Raw genomic sequence first — 21,035 nt, forward strand, 5'->3', positions numbered from 1 at the left:
GTCCAGAGGCCCCTGCACACCTGCTCTGGGTCAGTGCTAGGCCAGTGCCTTCAAATACCCTGGGGGAAAGCCTCTTAGGAATGCTCAGACAAGACAGATGAGCTTCCGTGCTGAGTGGACAGTGGGATTGGCATGGCTCTAAGTTCCTTCAAATGCCAGATTGTATGACAGGACAAAGATGGAGTCAAGTAGGAGTGGTGGAGCCCACGCGGGTGCTTGGCTTTATGGTATGGGTAGGAGTCAGAAGAGGACTGGCCTGCAAAGCAGGAGCCCTCCCAGAACTCCTCCAGTAACAGGGAGGGCGGGGTGAGGGGACAGAACCTTGAACAGGGACGCTGCAGTCAGTGTGGCCACTGTGATGGGGGAAGGGAGTGACCTAATGGGTCTGAACCGGGTGGCTGAGGAAGGCGGGTGGACTGGGGCCTGGACCACTGGGGGAATCTGGAGATGTGATACTAGTTGAGCAGAGAGAAACAGGACGATAAAATGCACACATGCCGTTAGGTGGATAGTGTGTGGACGGTGGACTACTTAGAGAAGTAGTGAGGTTATGGGGGGCAGTTTGGGGAGGGGGAGAAGAGGTTTATACATGTTATTCTGAGGTTATGTCAAGCCACGCTCAAGGTGCAAGGTGGCCAGGTGAGAAATATTGGCCTGGCACTCAGGTGAGAAACATCAAGGACCAGAGAGACTGGGGGTGACCCCTTGGAGGAAGGGAGTTGAAAACCTAAAACTTCTCTGAACAAATGAAGTCTATTTATAAAAAAGAGGTAGATGATTAGGCCGTTTTGAAGACAATATGTTGATTACAAGATGCTCTTAGGCACCCAGCCTTCTTTTACCTTTCTACTCTGCCATCCTGATGATGTAGCTTTCATCTTTCATGCTTCATCATAGTTACAGTATGGCTGCTCTCCCTCCAGCATCTCATCAGGGCAGGAAGTCATGTGTTGGTTAGGGTATAGTTTTCTCTGATGTAACTGATAGATCCCAAAATGTAGAGTTTAAATATAAAGGTAAAAATTTCTTTGTTGTTTAAGAGTCAAAATATAGACAACTTTCCTTGGACTGGTAGAGCAGCCATACCATCCTGAAAATGAGAATTCCATCTCTGTGTCCAGAGTGATTGCTTTACCTTTTCCCTTCTCATCTGCATCCCAGCTGCCAGGAAGAAGGAAGTGGACATAGGGGGTGAATGTCCATTCTGTGTGCACATAGCTTTCAGTCACACGCCATTGCCCAGAACTTAGGTCCATGATTATACCATGAATTTTGGGCTTGTGTCCAGCCAACCCTCTACCTTTATTACTAAGGGTATGAGGTCCCTGCCTTAAATGGGAAGAGTGAAGAACAAATGTTGGTGCCAGCTGGGTCTGCCCCCTTTAGAGAGTTTTTCCAGAACCTCCACCAGCAATTTCCATCTGCAGTTCACTGAAGAGAACTGTGTCATGTGGCCACTCTTGGTAGCTGGGGAGACTGGAAAATATAGTTTTAGGTGGGTACACTGTCACCCCAAACAAAATCAGGTTCTCTTTATAAGACAAAAGGGGGAAATGCATATCGGTGGGTAACTGTCTGCCTCAGCAAGGAGAAAATTTCAAAGAAGGGGCAGTTAAGAACATGATGCCATGGAGAAATCAAGTTGTGACAGTACCCAGGCAAGGCCAGGGGTGTAGTAAGGAGGAGATTTGTGGTGTCCTTGGGGAGAGAGGAAGCAGAAGAGTAGTGGGGTGGAGGCAGGTGGAGATAGGTCAAGGGGAGAATGTGGGGCGGAGGAGGAGAGACAGCAGGATTGCGTAGGAGCTGGGAGTTGTGAATGGGTTGAACAGAGGCTTCATTCCCACTAGGAGGGACCTGAGGGGGAAAAGCTAAACCTGTAAAACTCTTAGAAGAAAATAGGAGCAAGTCTTCGTTTCTTAGATATGACACCACAAGCATAATATTATCCTCTGTTGCAGACAAGGAAGCTGAGGCTCACAGAGGCTAAGTAACTTGTCCAGGATCACATAGCTGGCTTCAGAGTTTAGCTTTTCACCACTACCATCTCCTAAGGGAGACCAGAATGCATCTGGAGATGAATGTAGTGGCAACCAGCTCTCTTGGACTTCGAGCTTCTGAGCAAATTAATCTTCACTAGTACTCTCCTTTTACTAGCTGATAGCTGGTCCAAATCCTCTTCATTCCTCAGGCAGAGCATGGGCTGAGTCTCACAGTTTCAGAAGCTTACTAAGAGGAAGCTTATCCTGGGGCAGCTGCTGGGGGGGCCCTAATCTCTGCTTCTGCTGCATTGTCCAATGTATGTTTTCTACTCTTGACTGAAATCATAGTTTAGTTCTAATGTGAGTGGAGGAATATCTGGGGGCATCGATTCTGCTGTTGATTGCAAGAAAAAGTCTTCAAGCCTTTGGCTCCATGCCACTCAATAAAATAATGTAAGCACTTGTTCTTACATTACAAAGACTTTATATGTTATTTTTATAAAAATATTTTCTTGAGAGACAGGGACAGGACTGAAACACACGGGTTCAGAACCAACAGACTTGGTTCTGTGGTATTTGGTTACACCAGATCTTTTTCCCAAGGCCATAGACATTATTGCAGGAGAAGCTCAGGTATTCTGAGAAACCGGGAAGTTTCAGGAAGTTCCTTCAGCGATAGTGCCATCAAGTCCCTGGCATGTGTGCCTTGGCTGGAGTCTCCTTGAATTGAGCATCTATTTTAGTTCTCTCATCACTTGGGTAGCATTGACCTTGGGTATGGGCAGCTGGTTGGCTGTGGCTAGTCTCTGAGGCCTGTGATATTTTTCTGGCAGTGGCTGTGCTGATAGGAATGGAATCTGAATCTCCCTGGGAAGCTTTAGGTCAAACTAAACTGCCTTTGCCTCTGGGTCACCAGATTCTAGTAACTGATGCACCCCCATTTCACTCTGCTGCAAACAGGCAGACTTGGAAGGAGACGCTGCTGTGATACTGATACAGCAAGCCAATATCGGGGAGAAAAGGACCATTAAAGTGCTTATGGTGAACACACAATGACAGCCTCCCACTGGTTTCAGTTTTAGAACATGGACGCTCCATAAAGGCAAATATCAATGTTTGTATTAGGGTTCTTCAGAGAAATACAACCAATAAGATATGTCTTATCCATCTAGTCTAATCTAGTTTAATCTAACTAATCCATCTAGTCTGTTTAGAGAGACTTACTTCAAGTAACTGGCTTACACCATTTTGGGGGCTCACAAGTCTGAAATCTGTAGAGTGGGCCAGCATGCTGGAAATTCAGGTGAGAATTGATGTTGCAGTCTTCAGTCCAAAATCTGCCCAGCAGGCTAGCAGGCAGGATTTCTGGATTGCTGTCTTGTGGCAGACGATCCTTTGTGGATCTAACATAGAGTCCAGCACGCACTAGTCACCAGTGAACATGTGTGGAATGAGGGAATGGATGAAGGAACACCCATCTGGGAGGCAACTTCAGGGAGGTGCTAGGCGTACAGGCTCTGGGGTCAGACTGCCTGGGTTGGGTCAGAGCTCTGTCACTTTCTGTGTGACTTCAGCTATGTTGCATAACTCTTCTGGGCCTCAATTTACTTACTTTAAAAATGGCAATAATATTACCTACTTCATAGGAGTTTTCTGAAGTCTAAATCTGTATAAAGTACTTAGAACCTCATCTGGCACATGATAAGCATTCCATAAATGTTAACAACTATTATGATTATTATTTTCTGAACCCAGACTGACATAGTATCCCACTGGGGCAGGGGAAAGTATATCCATGATTATTTAATTTTCCTCTGAAAGTTTTAGCCAGGAAACAGAAGACAAGGGCATGTTTACTAGAAAAGTGGGGATAAAGTGATTATTTTAAAACGTATGAAATGATTATTTCCCTGAAAGAAGCCAAGAGAATCAGCCAAAAGATTTTTAGAATCCATAATAGCAGCAAGATGGCATATATAAAAGAAATACATAACAGTCAGCATTACCCAATTACAAAATATTGTGGTGGAGGGAGGGAAGCTATCAAATTTAAAGGACCTTATGATGGGTGTCGTCTATACATTGATATTTGATATAGATAAATAAAACATGGACATCTTGTAATTCCTGAATTCTGAGAATAAACCTTATTTGGTCCTGTTTTATTATATTCACATATTTCTTATTTTGGTTTGCTAATATTTTCTTAGATATTTTCATCTTAATTTTTTGTGTCCTTTTTTGTTAGATTTTAGTATCGAGGTCAAATCAATTCCTTAAAAAACCTGGGACACTTTTTATCCTTAGGAAGTGCTGGAGAAGGTGATATAGTGAGGCACTTACACAGCAAAAGGCAGGATGGTGCGGGTGACGGTGGATCAGACACTCTGCTTTCAGCCCTGGTCCGTTTCCATCAGCTATGTGACTTTATGCAGGTTACGTTATTACTCCAAGCTTTGCTTCCCTCATCTGCAAAGTGGGCACAACAGTGGTACCTGCGTCAAAGATGAGAGAAAGTAGGGGTTGCAGGGTGAGATGAAGGACAACTTCTGTGGACCTGGCTGCACTCACCACTCCCTGGTCTCTGCTTTGGAAGGCCCCCTCATTTGCCAGGGACTCCTGGGCTCTGGACCCTCATCCCCTGTTGAGGGACTTCCACAGCCTTTGGTCCCCAATTCCACTCAGGTTCCTTTCATTGTAGGATTTTGTATACAGGGGCAGGCAGGGAAGGAGGTGGATATATTGAAGCAGAGGCATTATAAGTGATAAAGCTACTTAAAAATAGGCCTTTTTTGTTCTATGCTCTCTTAAATTCTGTTAGGGTTTAACCTAACCAGTCTGATTGCCTGGTTTCTCAATGTACAAGCATTGAAAAATGCAGAAAAGGTGATACCTCCAGAGTGGTGTGCTGATGGCTTCCTCAGAAACACTGTCCTAGTTCTCACGTAGGTGCCTGGATCCCTCGTGACCATGGGACTGGAGAATTCTGTGGGAAAACTGAAGCACTTCCTCAAAATTCAGCTTTGCAGTTGTTTGAAGATAAAAGTGGGGGCTATCAATGAGCCCTTCTGAACTTCTCTAGAACTTTTGAGGTATTCTGAAATATTTTCTCCTGCCATCCCGTGCTTCCTCCCCTCTGGGCATCTAAAGCATATATTTTGTCTACTGTCCATTTGGTATTTATTTTTGATTCATAACTGCTGATAACATGAGTTACAAAAAAATCTTCCAGATTAAAGAACTTTGGGTTTGCTGTTTCTAATAGTTAGGGTCTGGCCATCATCAGGGGTTCACTGGTTTCTGCTCCCAGCTGAACCCCTGGCTCAGCCCGGGTGAGGCTACAAGCCTGGTGGCTGCTGCCCCCACCCCAGAATACCTTTCCTGGGAATTCACACAAAAGGCTGTTCAGCAGCTCAGTTCAGTGCACTAATGGGAACTTTCTTCCTGGTATGATCACAAGAATTGAAGGAATGTCAACATCAGGACAGTCTAGAGAAATTTAATCAAAATGAGATGGCAAAGGAGTATGTTCCAGATGAAGGAACAAGATAAAACCCCCAAAGAACAACTAAGTGAAGTGGAGATAGGCAATGTACCTGAGAAAGAGTTCAGAGTAATGATCGTAAAGATGATCCAAGAACTCGGGAAGAGAATGGATGCACAGAGCGAGAAGTTACAAGAAGATTTTAACAAAGAGTTAGAAAATATAAAGAACAACCAAATAGAGTTGAAGAATACAATAACTGAAATGAAAAGTGCACTAGAAGGAATCAATAGCAGAATAAATGAGGCACCCCCACCCCCCAAAAAAGAATAAATGAGGCAGAAGAATGAATCATTGAGCTGGAAGACAGAGTGGTGGAAGTCACTGCCACAGAACAATATAAAGAATGAAAAGAAATGAGGACAGTTTAAGAGACCTCTGGGACAACATCAGATGCACCAACATTCACACTATAGGGGTCGCAGAAGGAGAAGAGGGAGACAAAGGGCCTGAAAAAATATTTGAAGAGATAATAGCTGAAAACTTCCCTAACATGGGTAAGGAAACAGTAACCCAACTCCTGGAGGCACAGTGATTCCCAGACAGGATTAACCCAAGGAGGAACATGCTGAGACACATAATAATCAAACTGACAAAAATTAAAGGTAAGGAGAAAATATTAAAAGCAACAAGGGAAAAGCAACAAATAACACACAAGGGAATCCCCGTAAGGTTATCAGCTGACTTTTCAGCAGAAACTCTGCAGGCCAGAAGGGAGTGGCACAATATATTTAAAGTGATGAGAGGGAAAAACCTACAACCAAGATTACTCTACCCAGCAGGGTTCTCATTCAGATTTGATGGAGAAGTCAAAAGCTTTACAGACAAGCAAAAGCTAAAAGAATTCAGCGCCACCAAACCAGCTTTACAACAAATGCTAAAAGAACTTCTCTTGACAGAAAAGAGAAGGCCACAACTAGAACCAAGAAAATTACCAAATGGGAAAGCTCACCTGTAAAGGACTGTCAAGAGAGAAAAAGATTTTTTCCGTGTGAGGAAGAAAGTTTTGAAGAAGTCTGTGTTTATAGGAATCTCAAACTTGTCTTCTGAAGATGGGTCGAGTGTTGTGTATTTGTGTAAACTCGAGGCTAGTACCTTGCACATAGCTTAACTAAAAAGGAGGGTCTTGGCGGCATTTGAAGGGACTGTGAATGCAGATTCTCTGCCCACGAGGAGCTGCCGGGTTGGTGGCTGCTGCATGTTTTTGTAGGACCATGCAAGTGGTTTTCTTTTCTCCTTTAAAAGAATCAAAAAAAAAATTTTTTTTTAACCATACTTTCGCCTCTTATTTGGTCTCAAGAATAAACAATATGATTGTTTCAGTACTAAACTATAATCCCTGTGACTTCATATCACACTATTAAGTGTGCCCTGGTGAGATTTCTGCCCTCTTCTCCTCCAGCACAACCACAAAACCAGGAAGTGGGAAAGTACTACGAGACTAGTATACATGAAGCCCTGATGGGGAGGGAACTCAGCCACTGAGCTGGGTACCCGCTCCTGTGCTGGTTTCTGGCTCCATTTTACCTTTGTCCACTGGCTTCCCCCTTTCTCCAAACCTCAAAGCCTTTGCAACCCTAGGTAGCCAGGACTCATGTTCTCCCCATTTATCTTCTCTCATCTGCTCTGGGCTTCGGTCCTTCTCTGTAAAAGCGGGCTGAGTCCTCATGGGAGGAGAACTGGGGAGGGGGCCATCCTTTTCCTTCCTTTATAAGAAATGAAGTGAAAGGAAGCAAAGATGAGACAAGGTGTGGTGTACCTTGACATTGTGATGACAAATAGCCTACACGCCCCCTTTGCTGGACTCCTGTCTTCAGGGAAAAGCTATGTCTTGAATTGATATACAGCAAAACAGCTCTTTCTGATTACCCCACTATGTGTGTCCTTTCCCGATATGCAAAAAACATGTAAAAATAGCCATGGGAATGATCAAGCAGACTTGTGCCGTTACATTCCAGGGATTTCACTTCATGGGCACAGATTTTAAAAATTTCCCAACATGGTCAGGCATGAGTACACGGAACTCTGTGGAGTGGACCGGGTTTGGCAGTGAAATGTGTGTGCCAGTCCAACAGAGTCAGACTTCATTATTTTATTTTCCGTAAAGCCCTGTGGCGTCACAGCGTTTCAGGATAGATTGCTGTTCTGTGTAGGCTCCTGCTTATCTAGAGCCTCTTCCAGGTGTGGGGGTCCAAAGCGAACCGTCAAGTTGATTGACAGCAGGTAGGGTTGCCTTGTTGACTCCTCTGATGCCCATGAATGTTTTGTCTCCTGTCTCCGTTAGGCGGGGCAAGAAGCACAGCATCATCCTAAGGACACAGCTGTCCGTGAGGGTCCATGCCTGCATCGGTGAGTGACATCTGCCGAAGGGGATGCTTGTCATCTGCCCTCAGTGATTAAACATGATGATTAATGCCACTTATGGGAATAAAATGCAATATTCACTATTATGCTATCTATGCTGGGGTTAGCCCCTGTCATATATTGTTAGAGCTTTTAGGGAAGCAATTTCTGGCAAGTTTTTGAAGCCCTGTTTCATTCTGGCTGCCTTTGCTGTTTGGTTCGTGAACAGAGCTCGAGGTAAGACAGACACATCGGTGGTGAGGTTCTTTCTGGCAATGCTGGGAGAGATGGGGTTCTTCCTGGAGCTGTGCCAGCATGAACCTCCAGCCAGTTGAAGTGACCTTTTTTTTTAATTTATTTTTTTATACAGCAGGTTCTTATTAGTCATCCATTTTATACACATCAGTGTATACATGTCAATCCCAATCTGAAGTGACCTTTACGTGCCTTCTGGCGGCTCTCTGCAGCTCCCTGTGGGGAAGTGGGGCCTGAAGCTCCAGGCTGTGGTCGCAGGAGATTGAAGGGAAGTCTCAGGTCAGTGCAGGACAGGGCACACGTGGATGCAGAGCAATACGGTATTGAGCGGACGTATTTGTGGTTCAGATGGCTTGCCTGCGGTCACACGGGAAACCCCACTGACGCCCATTCCTGCAGCCATTGATTTTCCCGGACCCATTGCTTTCCCCATTATACATGTGGGCTGAATGGCAACAAAAACGGTAATTTATGCTAAGTAGACAGTCTCCATGGGAAGGTGTCCTCCTGGCATTGGGCCAAGTTGAGGCAAGTCTGTAACATAAAAAGGAAAAAGAAAGGAACTAAATTTCATTTTATGCATAGAGGTTTTCCATATCTGAGTCATTTTATGTTTATTTAATACATGTTGTGGTCTTAATTCAGGCCTGTAATTAGCAGAGCATCAATCATCCTGTCGAGGCCCAGTCTACACCTGGAGTGTGGTATGCATGGGTGGAGTGGAGGGAATCATTTCTGGTTCCTCTTCTTTCTCCCTGCTTTCCTGTTGGAGACCCAGGGATGGGGTAAGGGAACAGCTGGATGTGGAGGGGAAGCTGTGTAATTTTACTTCATTTGGTGTGAAGTGGGTGAGGCTGCAGGTGTCCCGAGGGACAGTGTTTGTCTTACTCTGTGGTTGGCGAGTAATTGTGTAGCCGACATGTGAACCTCAGGGGCTGGAGGGTCAGGGCGTCAGGAGGGTTCGTGATCTTGTTGGAGACAAAACGAGATCTGTAGGACCTTCATGACTGACCCTGCTCCTCAACTGCCTGTAGCACTGAGTGACCTTAAAATATGCACCAAAATATGCTTTTTTTATTACTTGCTTTATATTTTTCAAATTATTTTATGTGTATAAATCATGTCTGCCTGAAGAAAAAGCCTGTGACCTATGACTTTGGATAAATTCCCTTCTGACCCTCATCCTGGATCTAGGACAAATCCAGGCACATACTATGTGCTGAATACAACCAATACTGAATATTGGTTGAAATATAGCTGATAACCAGTTGAGATTTGGGACATGAGTATGAATTGGTATTTCCCAGGAACAGTAAGGCTGTGGAAAACAGATTTACACTAAAACTGGCTAGATCAAAATCCTAATGAGCTAACAACCTTTTAACAAAATTCATTCTTTGGAAGTATACACTTAAAATGTTTCAAGTACAGGATTTTTCTAACCAGCTTCCATGTTATTGACTCACCGCATTAACTGGTATATTGTTCTGTAGTCCCATGTCATGCATGTAAACACACATCTCATCTCCATGGCACCTGAGCTCCAGCAGCCAGTCCAGCCCACTGTCTCTCAGGATGCCCATGTCTTCCTATTTGAAGGGTTAAACTGGGTGCTGACAGGATCAGCGTGTTTGTTCTCAAACCTGCTTATGCCAGTTGCACTTACTATTGGAATTATGTAATTTAATGAAATGGGATGTGAACGTTTTATAAACTGATTAAATACAGGTATACAAAGTCACTGCTGTGAGTATATTGGAAAAGGTTCAAAATTAGTTACTACAAAAGCATTTCTGTCAACATGAGTGGGTTGTGATAACTACAAAAGGTGGGGGAATGTTGTAAAAATCCAGAAGGATTCTGGTCTTTGTAAGTTCTTGCTTGACTTCAAAGACACTGAGATTGGGAATCATAGACTATATTATGTGAGTGGTTCATGAAGGAAGGTCCATGGGGAGTCCCATTAGACCTTTATTCAAAGAAAGGTCATGCCCCAAATGATGTGAGGGTGCATCTCCTGTGCTGCGTGCCTGGCAATCAACTGTGTCTCATCCCAGAGGAACAGGGTGGTCAGTCACCATGGCTGCAAGTTAAAGTCTTAAGGTGTGTATGTGTCATTTTTAAAAGATTTCTGCTTTAATCAGTTTTCACCATTAATTACCTCAGGCCTGAGTGTGCTGGATGAGAGGATTTGATTGTGTGAATTAACATCAATGCCCAAGAAGGCAAAGTTCTTCCTTTGTATTAAAAAACCCTCTTTCCCCTTCCATTTCCTGTTATTGGTAAGATCTGGAATAGATTTATTATAATAGCATTAAATACTATCCTTTGGTTTATGTGTAGAGAAAGGAATGTATGCATCATACGTGTGATGTACCAGCCCCCATTGTGACATATTCTCTCCCTTTCCAAATGGCAATATTAGATGAGATTTCTTTGGGATTAAAAAAAAAAAGCCAAGGGCTTCCCTGGTGGCGCAGTGGTTGAGAGTCCGCCTGCCGATGCAGGGGACACGGGTTCGTGCCCTGGTCCGGGAAGATCCCACATGCCGCGGAGTGGCTGGGCCCATGAGCCATGGCCGCTGAGCCTGCGCGTCTGGAGCCTGTGCTCCGTAACGGGAGAGGCCACAACAGTGAGAGGCCCGCGTACCGCAAAAAAAAAAAAAAAAAAAAAAAAAAAAGCCAAACCGGGAACAATCTTCAGTTGAAATGGCAAAGGAAAGCATGGCGGGGGGAGAAAACCTTTTTCACATCAGTTGGTTGGGTCCTTGTTTCGTTTCAAGATATTTCCCCTCTTCACCATCTAAGAAATGATAGAGTGATTATAGGCATGGGACAGTGACTGCTGTCTTAGGCCTAGCACCATACACAGCTCCCCCAAAGACCTACCTTCCCACTGCACGATTGGACCAGAAGGATCCAGGATCACCTCAGGCTCATGGGCTTAAAATGCTATCAAGTAAATTTCTCCAAAATAATGTTTCCTTCACCCTATATTCTCTTCTCCTTTGTCCCTGTTTTAATTAAGTATAGAATGTTTAGAATCCAGGACTGCGTGTTGATGAATTGGAGGAGACATGCCTTTGGAATTCTCCAGTGTTAACTTTGGAACTCTGTACCCATTGGGATGAGAGTGGAGTGGAGCCTTCGTGGTTAGCAACCAGGCAAACCTCATGAGAAATGAAGGCCACGGGGCACTGCTTTGATGGTCCCAGCAAGCAGCCGAGACAGGTCTTTGCTGATAGTAGGAAGCTGGATGAGATTTCGGTACCGAGAGAGGCCCCAAGCTTTTTGTACTTCTGTGCTCCTCTCCACTGTATTACTTTGCACATTTTTAGTATGACTACTTTTTTTTTTAAAACCTGATTTTTTTTCTTTTTTTAAAAAATTTTTTGGCTGTGTTGGGTCTTCGTTGCTGCATGCGGGCTTTCTCTAGTTGTGGCGAGTGGGGGTTACTCTTTGTTGCGGTGCACGGGCTTCTCTTGTTGTGGAGCACGGGCTCTAGGTATGCGGACTTCAGTAGTTGCAGCACTCGGGCTCAGTGGTTGCGACACCTGGGCTCTAGGGCGCACAGGCTTCAGTAGTTGTGGCATATGGGCTCAGTAGTTGTGGTTCACGGGCTCTAGAGCGCAGGCTCAGTAGTTGTGGCACATGGGCTTAGTTGCTCCGCAGCATGTGGAATCTTCCCGGACCAGGGATCGAACCCGTGTCCCCTGCATTGGCAGGCGGATTCTTAACCACTGCGTCACCAGGGAAGTCCCTAGTATGACCACTTGATGTAACATAAGGTAGCAAACAATGCATACCTTGCCTTCTTAATCTAGCTTCAGCCCCTCAAATAAACAATGGTCATATTGTGGGCATGAACTTAACAGATATAAATTAAAAAATCTATGACCGGTATGTGAAGTCTGCATTTAATGAGGTTAGCTAGAGAAAATAAAGTTTTTGGTCCTAGCAAGTGATCCTGTTGCCAGACACCAGAAAAATGTTCAGAGGGCCAACTGGCTCTGATGACTAAGTCTCATAATGAAGAGAAAAGGAGTGGAAGAATTGTGGAGTAAGGAATGGAATTGAGAATTAAAAAAAAAATAAAGTTTGAAGTCATTAGAATCCTAAAGTTAATATCTGAGTGTTTTCTACCAGCTGACTTCAAAGGCATTTTGTTCGGCTTAAAACCTCTGTGCTTCAGTTGTCTGAAGCAAACCCTGTCTTCTCATCAAGAAAATAAACCCTGTTGATTGATTCTCTGGGACTCATAACACTGACACTTGCAAGTATCAAGCATTGAGTTAAACAAAAGGATAAAAAATTGGCTGAAGATTCCCAAGTGTCATTGGTGCTTGTAGTCAGGAAGAACAGCCCAGTGCAAAGGGTCTTTAGACTTCTTAGAGGCATTTCCCCCAAACCTCTGAGATGACGAGGTCTGCCCGTAAGATAGAGGTGAGCTCGGCAGAAGCTGGCAAGGTGGCCGAAGGGATTAAGCTCTCCACGAGATGAGTCTCATCTCTCGTTAAAGGTCAAATCACAGGGATAAAGATATTTTTAAAGGCAAGAAAACCATGTAGGAGAAGACTGCTTCATCCACCGATCAGAAATATAGTCATTTTCTAGCAACAGAAGCATCAACAGAGCGAGGCATCAATATATCATTTGCAAAGCATTTTCCTCTCGCAGGCAAAGTCATGCAGCTATGTGCTTTGCACTGCTCTGTCACAGCAAAGAGCCGACTGACAAACAGTGGAGCGTTTCTTCAAGAACCTTCTAGTACAAGAGTGACTGTGGGGATTCAGCTCATGTGCCAGCCAATGTAGAGAAGGTGGCTCCCTGGGCACAGTGTTGAGAAGGATCCTGAGGCTATGTGGAGTCTAATGGGGAAGGACTCTCTCTCAGTGCTGGCTTTCACTGGCGGTGATGGAGGTGATGTGTGAGTGTGTGTGGTGCGGACAGCAGCTCAGGGGCTCCTGGTGAGGTACAGATTCTGTCCAGCGTCTGAACCCCCTCTAGCTATGGTGTAGAGGGCCCTGGGCTTCTGTGTGCAGAGGGTGGGGAATGGAGCCGTGATCCCTGAGCCCTGCCACCAACCCACCTTGTTCCCCAATCCCTTACTCAGGCTCTGCCTTTCTTCTTATGCCTGTGAATACGAGCAGGGCTCCTCCGTCCTCTCCACCTTGCTGAGCTCTCTGACTTACTGTCTTTCCCTCTCTGCTCAGTGTGAGCTGGGCCCTCCAGGCCCTGCAGGGAGGCTCCCCTCCAGCTACCTTTTCCCATGTTACCCTCACCCCTCAGGTGGGTTGCTGAGGGTTACCTGGATTCCCATGTGGTTCTTACTGCTTCTTGATTTGGACTGTTTGGGGCTCCCATGAAAACTAGGCCTTCTGGTAACATCAGAATGCCTTTTTGACGCTCTTGGGCCTAGTAGTGGCCAGATGGTTCTTCTATATTAGCTAATAAAGACGAGGAGCCCCTGGTACCGTGGATGCTGAGGCACCATGGCCTGTGCAGTGACACGCATTAGCTTGGATGACTAGCCCGTCTGGGTGCTGGGGTGGAGGCCCACACAGGTGCTGCTGCTCCCTGTAGTCCGAGGTGGCAGAGCCCCCACTGTCCACTGGGCATCTGCAGGAACAGAGTAGAACAGTCTGTTCTCTGACCAGGAGACACCTCTAGAGTCATTCCTTCCCCTCTCGGGCCCCCTGCCCGTCTTCCTCTGACTCTAGGTCTTGGACCTGGGCTTCTTGCCGACACTGTCCCGCATCCCACAGGAGGCCGGTTCTGTTCTTGTCCTGCCTCTGCAGCCTTGGGTTAGGGGTGGGGTTCCCTCCTGCCCTGTTTGTGGATGTCACAGTGGCCAAACTCACAGTGTCCCGACCAAACTCTTCGCTAGTGGGTTTAGGTGCAGTGGGTCACATTTCCTGTTTTCTGTCCTTTGATGTAGGGGTCCAGTGATTCTCCATAAACCCTGGAGCCCACTCCCATTCCTGCTGTCTTTCTGCGGAGCCCTGAGTGGCGGGTGGTGGTCTTGGCACAGGACGGGCTTGGGTTTGAAATCCTGAGTCTCCCTTTGCAGAAGGAGACTGGTGCCTGTATTTTTTTTTAAAACCTCCTCCCTTTTATACCCCAGCAAGTCTGTGACCCATTTTTGCCCAGGGTTATGCACTCTAGGTAAAAACAAGCTCTCTGGATTAATCAGATTAAACACTTCTTATCATCTGTTTCCTATTAATCTGTCTCAGCTCCCAGATGACACACCCCACAGGATGTCCACGTGTCTAGAAGGCCATTGGGTCTGGGGTAGGGGAGGTCAGCTTGTCAGCCTCCCCCCACTCTGTGTGTAGCGTGACTCCTCTAAGGTGCCTTACGGTCAAACAGTGATTGACAGATGTGCCCCCTCCCCGACAAAAAAGGAAGAAAGGATATGGGAAGGATGTAAAACATACCACTAGCTTGTCAAACAACATATCTGTCACAAATGCTATAGAGTAGATAGATAGATCAGGAAAGATTTGTTGCCAAAAATTAAAAAACAGCTAGAGAATGAATTTAAAGAATTGCTTTACCATCTGCAGACATGCAGGTAAACATAAATATGGGGGTGAATAAAGAAAAGGAGATGGGGCCTCCCTGGTGGCGCAGTGGTTGGGAATCTGCCTGCCAATGCAGGGGACACGGGTTCGAGCCATGGTCTGGGAGGATCCCACATGCTGCGGAGCAACTAGGCCCGTGAGCCACAACTACTGAGCCTGCGTGTCTGGAGCCTGTGCTCCACAACAAGAGAGGCCTTGACAGTGAGAGGCCCGCGAACCGTGATGAAGAGTGGCCCCCCGCTCACCGCAACTGGAGAAAGCCCTCGTGCAGAAACGAAGACCCAACACAGCCAAAAATAAATTAATTAATTAATAAAAAAAAAACCTCACTGAAAAAAGAAAAGGAGACACAAACGTATGAGAGAGCACGAGAACCTTCCAGGTACAACTGGAAACTCAGGTCAGCTACGGAAATTAAGAGGCATCAAGAAAGGGAATATGGACACGAGCAAATGTGAGTTGCACAGGCAAGAAAAGCAGGGGTATCAGGGTCCCTTTTGGCAGGTTTATTTCGTATTTGTGCTCTCCACCCCTGACCCAAGATTTTTACCTTATTTAAATGGTTTATTCATTGCCCCTATAGGACTTTGTTACCTCTCCTCTCTAAGGATCTCTAGATGTTGAATGATAGAATTTGAATGTTGCCTTGGAACCATTATCATTGTGTTTGCTTTGCATTGTCCTAGTGAAATTCTAGCCAACAAAAAAATTGACACTGGAGAATGTAGTCGTATTGGTGGACACCTGTAGCAGATGTTATAAGACAAGTTTAAACCATGTGCTGGCAGTTAGACTCCAAAGTGGCTGCCCAGCAGAACCTTAGTTCTATCTAGAAAACAACCCCTGGTAAAGAAACCACCGTGCTTTCGATTTCTTCAAGAGTGTCCTGGGACTTCCCTGGTGGTACAGTGGTTAAGAATCTGCCTACTAATGCAGGGGACACGGTTCGATCCCTGGTCTGGGAAGATCCCAAATGCCGCGGAGCAACTAAGCTGGTGAGCCGCAACTACTAAACCTGCGCTCTAGAGCCTGCGAGCCACAACTACTGAGCGCACGTGCCACAGCTACTGAAACCCATGTGCCTAGAGCCCATGCTCTGCAACAAGAGAAGCCACCACAATGAGAAGCTCACGCACCACAACGAAGAATAGCCCCCGCTTGCCGCAACTAGAGGAAGCCCGCGCGCAGCAACGAAGGCCCAACGTAGCCCAAAATTAATTAATTATTTTAAAAAAGAGTGTCTTTCCTATAGTGCTTTCCACTCACAGGTCTGCCCCGCATGTGGGGTGCAATGCAAACGCTTGTGCCTGGCTCCCTGCGCTTGTACCGATCCCCATGAAGAGACAGCCTCATTCTTACCACGGATCAATGAAAGTGTATATCAGGAAACAAATGCTTTTTCTCATTACTAGAGACACTGATATCCAGAGGGCTTGGGAGCTGAAAAGTAGGATGGATGGCTTGCAAGTGTCCTGCTACATGGAGATTCTCCAAGGATTGGGTGTACACTCATGTACTTTTCAGGTCTTTCTGAGAGACTTGGAGAAAACAGATTTTTGGGGAGGCGGATTCTTTGGGCATTTTACCAATTTCTGTTGTGTTAGAATTACCTAATGGGAAGTTTTTTAACTTGGAAAGAAACACATGGAAAGCATTAGTAGTCCAGCAAACCATGCAGCCAGTTGAAGATTTAATTCAAAGGAGGAAAAAAGGTGTTGGAGAATTTGTTAAAGTGCTGTTGATCTCCAGTTCACATAATAGAGTAATAGCGACGAAATGGCAAAGGAGAAAATTAAGGTTAGTATAATTGAAATCTTGTTAGCATCACTGAAAAGAACAAGTTCTGTTGTTAATTATACCCAGAGGTGATATGATTTATCTGTATCCTAGTAACTGCGCTGTGATGGTGTGGGCAGGAAGGGGTCCACTTTACAAGGATGTAGGGGGAATCTTTGTGGGACGAAGTATAGTGCTAGGTGTGCATTTAACACTTCAGTCATTTCCTAGTCTTTTAGAAAGGCTCCACTTTAGATTCAATGGTCAACTTAATAACAATCTTAAAATTAGATAATGTAGCTACCAGTATTTCAAAAGTTGTAAAATGCTACGGAGATGATTAGTTTGAGAAGAACTAACCCTAACCCTAAACTGGAGATTGTTTATCTCAGCCATTTAAAAAAGGTCATGGGAACCATGTTCACTGAATGACACCTTTGCAGTTTTTCCTTTCTCACCCACGTTTCACGGACCCTCACTACCCCTCCTGAGCCTCGGGAGGGGCTTAGAAAGGTGGGCATTTTCTCAAGGCCACGTGCTTGGGAGGTGCAGGGACTAAGGCTTGACGCTCTTGATTCCCTGATTGGTGGTCTTTGCCCTGGCCTGCTGCTTCTCTTTTTAGGCCATTTTATATAGTCTTTAGCCCTTTTCTAGATATGTGATTGCAGATACCAATGCAACTTTCTGGTTTGAAAAGTCTGAGAAATGCTGCCGAAACTTCTAATATAACATTTTCCCTAAGTGAAGTTTCACCAGGCTTCAAAGGTCGGTCTTCCAGTCGAGTTCCTGTGTGCTTCACAGATTGTCTTAGGGAAAAGGAAACAGCCAAGAGAATTGGATTTCACCCTTCAAGAGCTGACCACGTTTAGTAATGCAGTTAAAATTCCTTCTTCTGAGCTGGGCTGCCGACTCCTGGAGATGGAGTTGGAGCTTCTGGGTCCCTTCCAGGCTACATCCTGACCCACTGGACACACAGCCTCTCGTTTTGGGCTTCGTGTTGGGAAGTCCCTGGAAATGGTTGCCTCTGGCTTTAGGAACTGCCCAAAAGGAACAGAAGGGTTCTGGGCTGGAAGCCATGAGTCCTTCTGTTCCTGGTTTGGAGATTTGGTTCTTATCTGGGAAGATCTATGAGGTAGGGATTCTGTGCCAGGTAGAGGCTACCTCTTGAGTATTGGAGGTGGACTGTTTTGTGTCCAGCCTACAGAAGCTGACCTCAAATTATTTGTTGAGTAAATAAAGCCTCTTGTGATACTGTGGTATGTATTAAGAAATGTGTATTTGGTCTTCATCCTGTTTCTGGCACAGAGCTCCTAAAGCCCTTGGAATTTCCTAAGTGATGAGAGCAACAAAGATGTTTTTTGTTATATTAACAAGGTGACTTTTGGACCCCCATCTAGGGCTGGCAACCATGTGATTAGAGGGTTGGAACTTCCCGATTTACCTCCTGACCTTTGGGGAGATAAGAGGGGCTAGAGGTTGAATGAATCACCAGTGGGCAATGATCTAGTCAGTCATGACCATATAATGAAGCCTCCATTAAAAACCCCAAACGGATGGGGTTCAGAGAACTTCTGGGTTGGTGAACCCATGGAGATTCAGGGAGAGTGGCAGGCGTGAAGAGGGCATGGAAGATCCTTGCCCTTTCTCTTTACTTTGCCCTGTGCATCTTTTCCATGTGGCTGTTCCTGAGTTACATCCTTCTATAATGAACTGGTGACCTAGTAAGTAAAATGTTTCTCTAAGTTCTGTGAGCTGCTCTAGCAAATTAATCAAACCCAAGGAGGGGTTCATTGTAACCTCTGATCTATTGCTGGTTGACCAGAAGCATGGGTGACAACCTGGACCTGAGATTGGCCTCTGAAGTGGGGTGGGGGCAGTCTTGTGGGACCACTTGTAGGACAACTACTGAGCCAGGTAGATAGTGTCAGCATTGAGGTGAATTGTCGGACAACCAGCTGGTGGGCTGAGGATTGCTTGCTGGTGTGGGGAACACACACACACACACACACACGTTGGAATTGGGTCCAGGAACCCAAAAGAGCCACTGAGAAGACTGTGGAACTGACGTGTATTTAAGTTTAATTCGTTTGCTTCAGAAATGAATTTCTTTGGTATTTTTTCAGAAAGAAGAATAAAAGGCAGTAAATAGAATGTGAAAGTAAATAGAAAGTAACAAAGCTGTGAAAGTGGGTAGAATGTCATTTAAAGAATGTTTCCAGGAGGACTGTCAGTTCTGTGAGGTCTTGTGTGAAGCTGGAGAGACACAGTCCTTGGTTGCTCGTGGCCTGGGTGCCAGGCAGAGCGATGTGAGTGGGGCCTGGGGGGCCACTTGCTCTCTCTACCCTGGGTCCCCCGTGGAGCTGTGACCTTTAAATCTGGGTCCTGAGGTTGGAGGTAAGATGGTGGTGATTTGGGCTAACGACCTGCTATAAGACTGCTCTGCGGAACAGAGCCTGCATCACTTCTTTTAAGGAATGGGGTGGGATGCTCCTGGCCCCAAATGTAACAAGCTGATGACAGACCACTGAAGAACAAATGAAGGAGACGGTGAAGCGTCATGAAGGGTGATCGTGGATGTTACCGTGACCAGTGGTCGAGTATGCCTCAGTGGGCATGCTGGTTCTGATTGTTCAGAGTGGGTGTAGCCAAGGCCTGGCGGGTGACCCGTGCAGATGGCATATGACGACTTTTGAGAGCCCTTCTAGGCCGACTGTCCCCTGTTCTTTGGCAGTCTCCTTCCTGGGTGGGTGAGGCGTGTGCCCTAGATGTCACCTAGGGATGGATGGATGGAAAGAGCACAGGGATTTAGGTCTGAAGATTTTGTCTGAAAGCGGATTCAATGTCATTATGAATCACGATGCTCTCCCTGCCACGGCACCGTTGTCCAGGGAAGGAGGACAAACGCTGGCTTCACCTGGGGTGTTTTGGGGGGTCCTGTGCTGCATCTGAGTCATCCCCAGGCCCTGTCAGCTGCCACTACTGAGCACCTGCTTTGTGCAGGGTGCTTGACATAGGTTATGCCATTTATCTTCCTGACACATTCGTTATCCTTACTTTACAGACGAAGAAAGTGAGATTCAAAGAGGTTTGGTAGCTTGCCCAGCGACAGAGGGCTGGACGGCAGAGCTGGATTCAAATCCACATCTGTCCACTGTTGAATGGAAAAGTACAGTTTTGTTACTTTTTACCGAGTTTTTCTTTTATAAAAGCAGAAAAGGCAATTTCCACTGCATTCCCTTCCCACCAGACACCGAGTGAAGTGCTCTGTAGATGTTATCTCCTTTAACCCTCACAACAACCTCCGAGGGGGATTACTGTTCCCATTTAACAGAGGAGGAGACTGAAGCACTCGTGGTCTGATCGCTCGGCCAAGGTCCTGAGGGGAGTACATGCCAGAGCTGAGATACTCCCCGGGTCTTCCTGACTCCAGGGCCTGCCCTCGCACTCGCTGGCCTTGATGGGGTGCTCACCATGCTCCAGGCCTCTGCTGAGCCCTTCGAGAGAACACAGGCTCTAGAGTCAGACCTGCGTCTGAGGATCTGTGTGACCTTCAGCAAGTAACCTCACCTCTCTGAGCCTCCATGTCCTCATTTATCAAGAGGGAATGATACTATCTCCTTAAAGCAGCATTATGAGGATTAGATATTTCATCGGTGCTGGATCCAGTTTTTAAAAACCAAGCTTATATCATGTATTGACTTGTGGGCTCAGAGAACGGTATGTGCTTTAGAATCAGACAAATTGGGGTTTGAATGCCAGCCCTGCCCCTGTGTGTCCATGAGCAAGTTCGTCAGCCCTTTGAGGTCTATCTGCTTGTTTGTGACAGAGAGGACAAGGGGGTCCTGGTGCCTGCCCCCTGGCAGTGATGTAAATATTTATGGAGATAGTGTGCGTACAGGCCCAAGCATGGTGCCCGATACATGCTACCTGGGGTAAATGGTGGTGAATATCATCATCATTTTCACATAGTTGGTGTTTTGTTGCTTGACAGCTTGTTAGAGCAACATTGAAATGTAATTATCCAGTGGTTCTTAAAGGAGATTACCTTTAGAGTGTCTGATTTATTCTCAGACAGAACTGACTTGTATGAAATGCATGTCTTCTCTCCAATTCTTGAATGACCCTATGTTCCTTATCCAGAACTGGATCTCAGGGTTGTATTAAATGTTAAACTGCAACAGTGAATTGTAGAACTCTTAAATATGAAATGCAACTAATACCGAACTAATGTAGTCAAAGTATGTTTTACCTTGCTGCCCTTTTCTGACTGGCAGATTTGAAACTATAGGTCAGTAAATTTCCATTAACATTCTCTTTGATATAACACAATGGAGTTGGCCAACCCAAGAAATGAAGGGCCATTCTGAGTCTTATTTAGCTAGTGACATTGGGGTCATTTTTGTGGTTCTCTTTAATTATCCTGGTTTTGATACATTTTAGAATGCTTCAGTTTTGGCAAACATCAAATAGCATGTTTACTGAAAAACTCTCAACTTCATTGAAATGAAGTGGGCTTTGTGTTAGTGAAGGCAGCTTGTCTCCCCCATTCTTT

At 45.6% G+C, this 21,035-nt stretch overlaps 1 protein-coding gene across 8 annotated transcripts in view; it reads left to right on the forward strand.

The window, feature by feature from the left end:
• The window catches only part of FHOD3 (formin homology 2 domain containing 3), a 503,602-nt gene that overhangs the window by 65,457 nt on the left and 417,110 nt on the right, over positions 1-21,035 (forward strand). For all 8 annotated transcript variants that reach the window (XM_060118615.1, XM_060118618.1, XM_060118622.1 and 5 more), the window contains exon 3: positions 7,808-7,872. In XM_060118615.1, coding sequence (XP_059974598.1) covers positions 7,808-7,872 — 65 coding nt within the window. The remainder of the gene's footprint in view (positions 1-7,807; positions 7,873-21,035) is intronic.

Source organism: Mesoplodon densirostris, chromosome 15, assembly GCF_025265405.1.
Source record: "Mesoplodon densirostris isolate mMesDen1 chromosome 15, mMesDen1 primary haplotype, whole genome shotgun sequence".
Classification (NCBI taxonomy): Eukaryota; Metazoa; Chordata; class Mammalia; order Artiodactyla; family Ziphiidae; genus Mesoplodon; species Mesoplodon densirostris.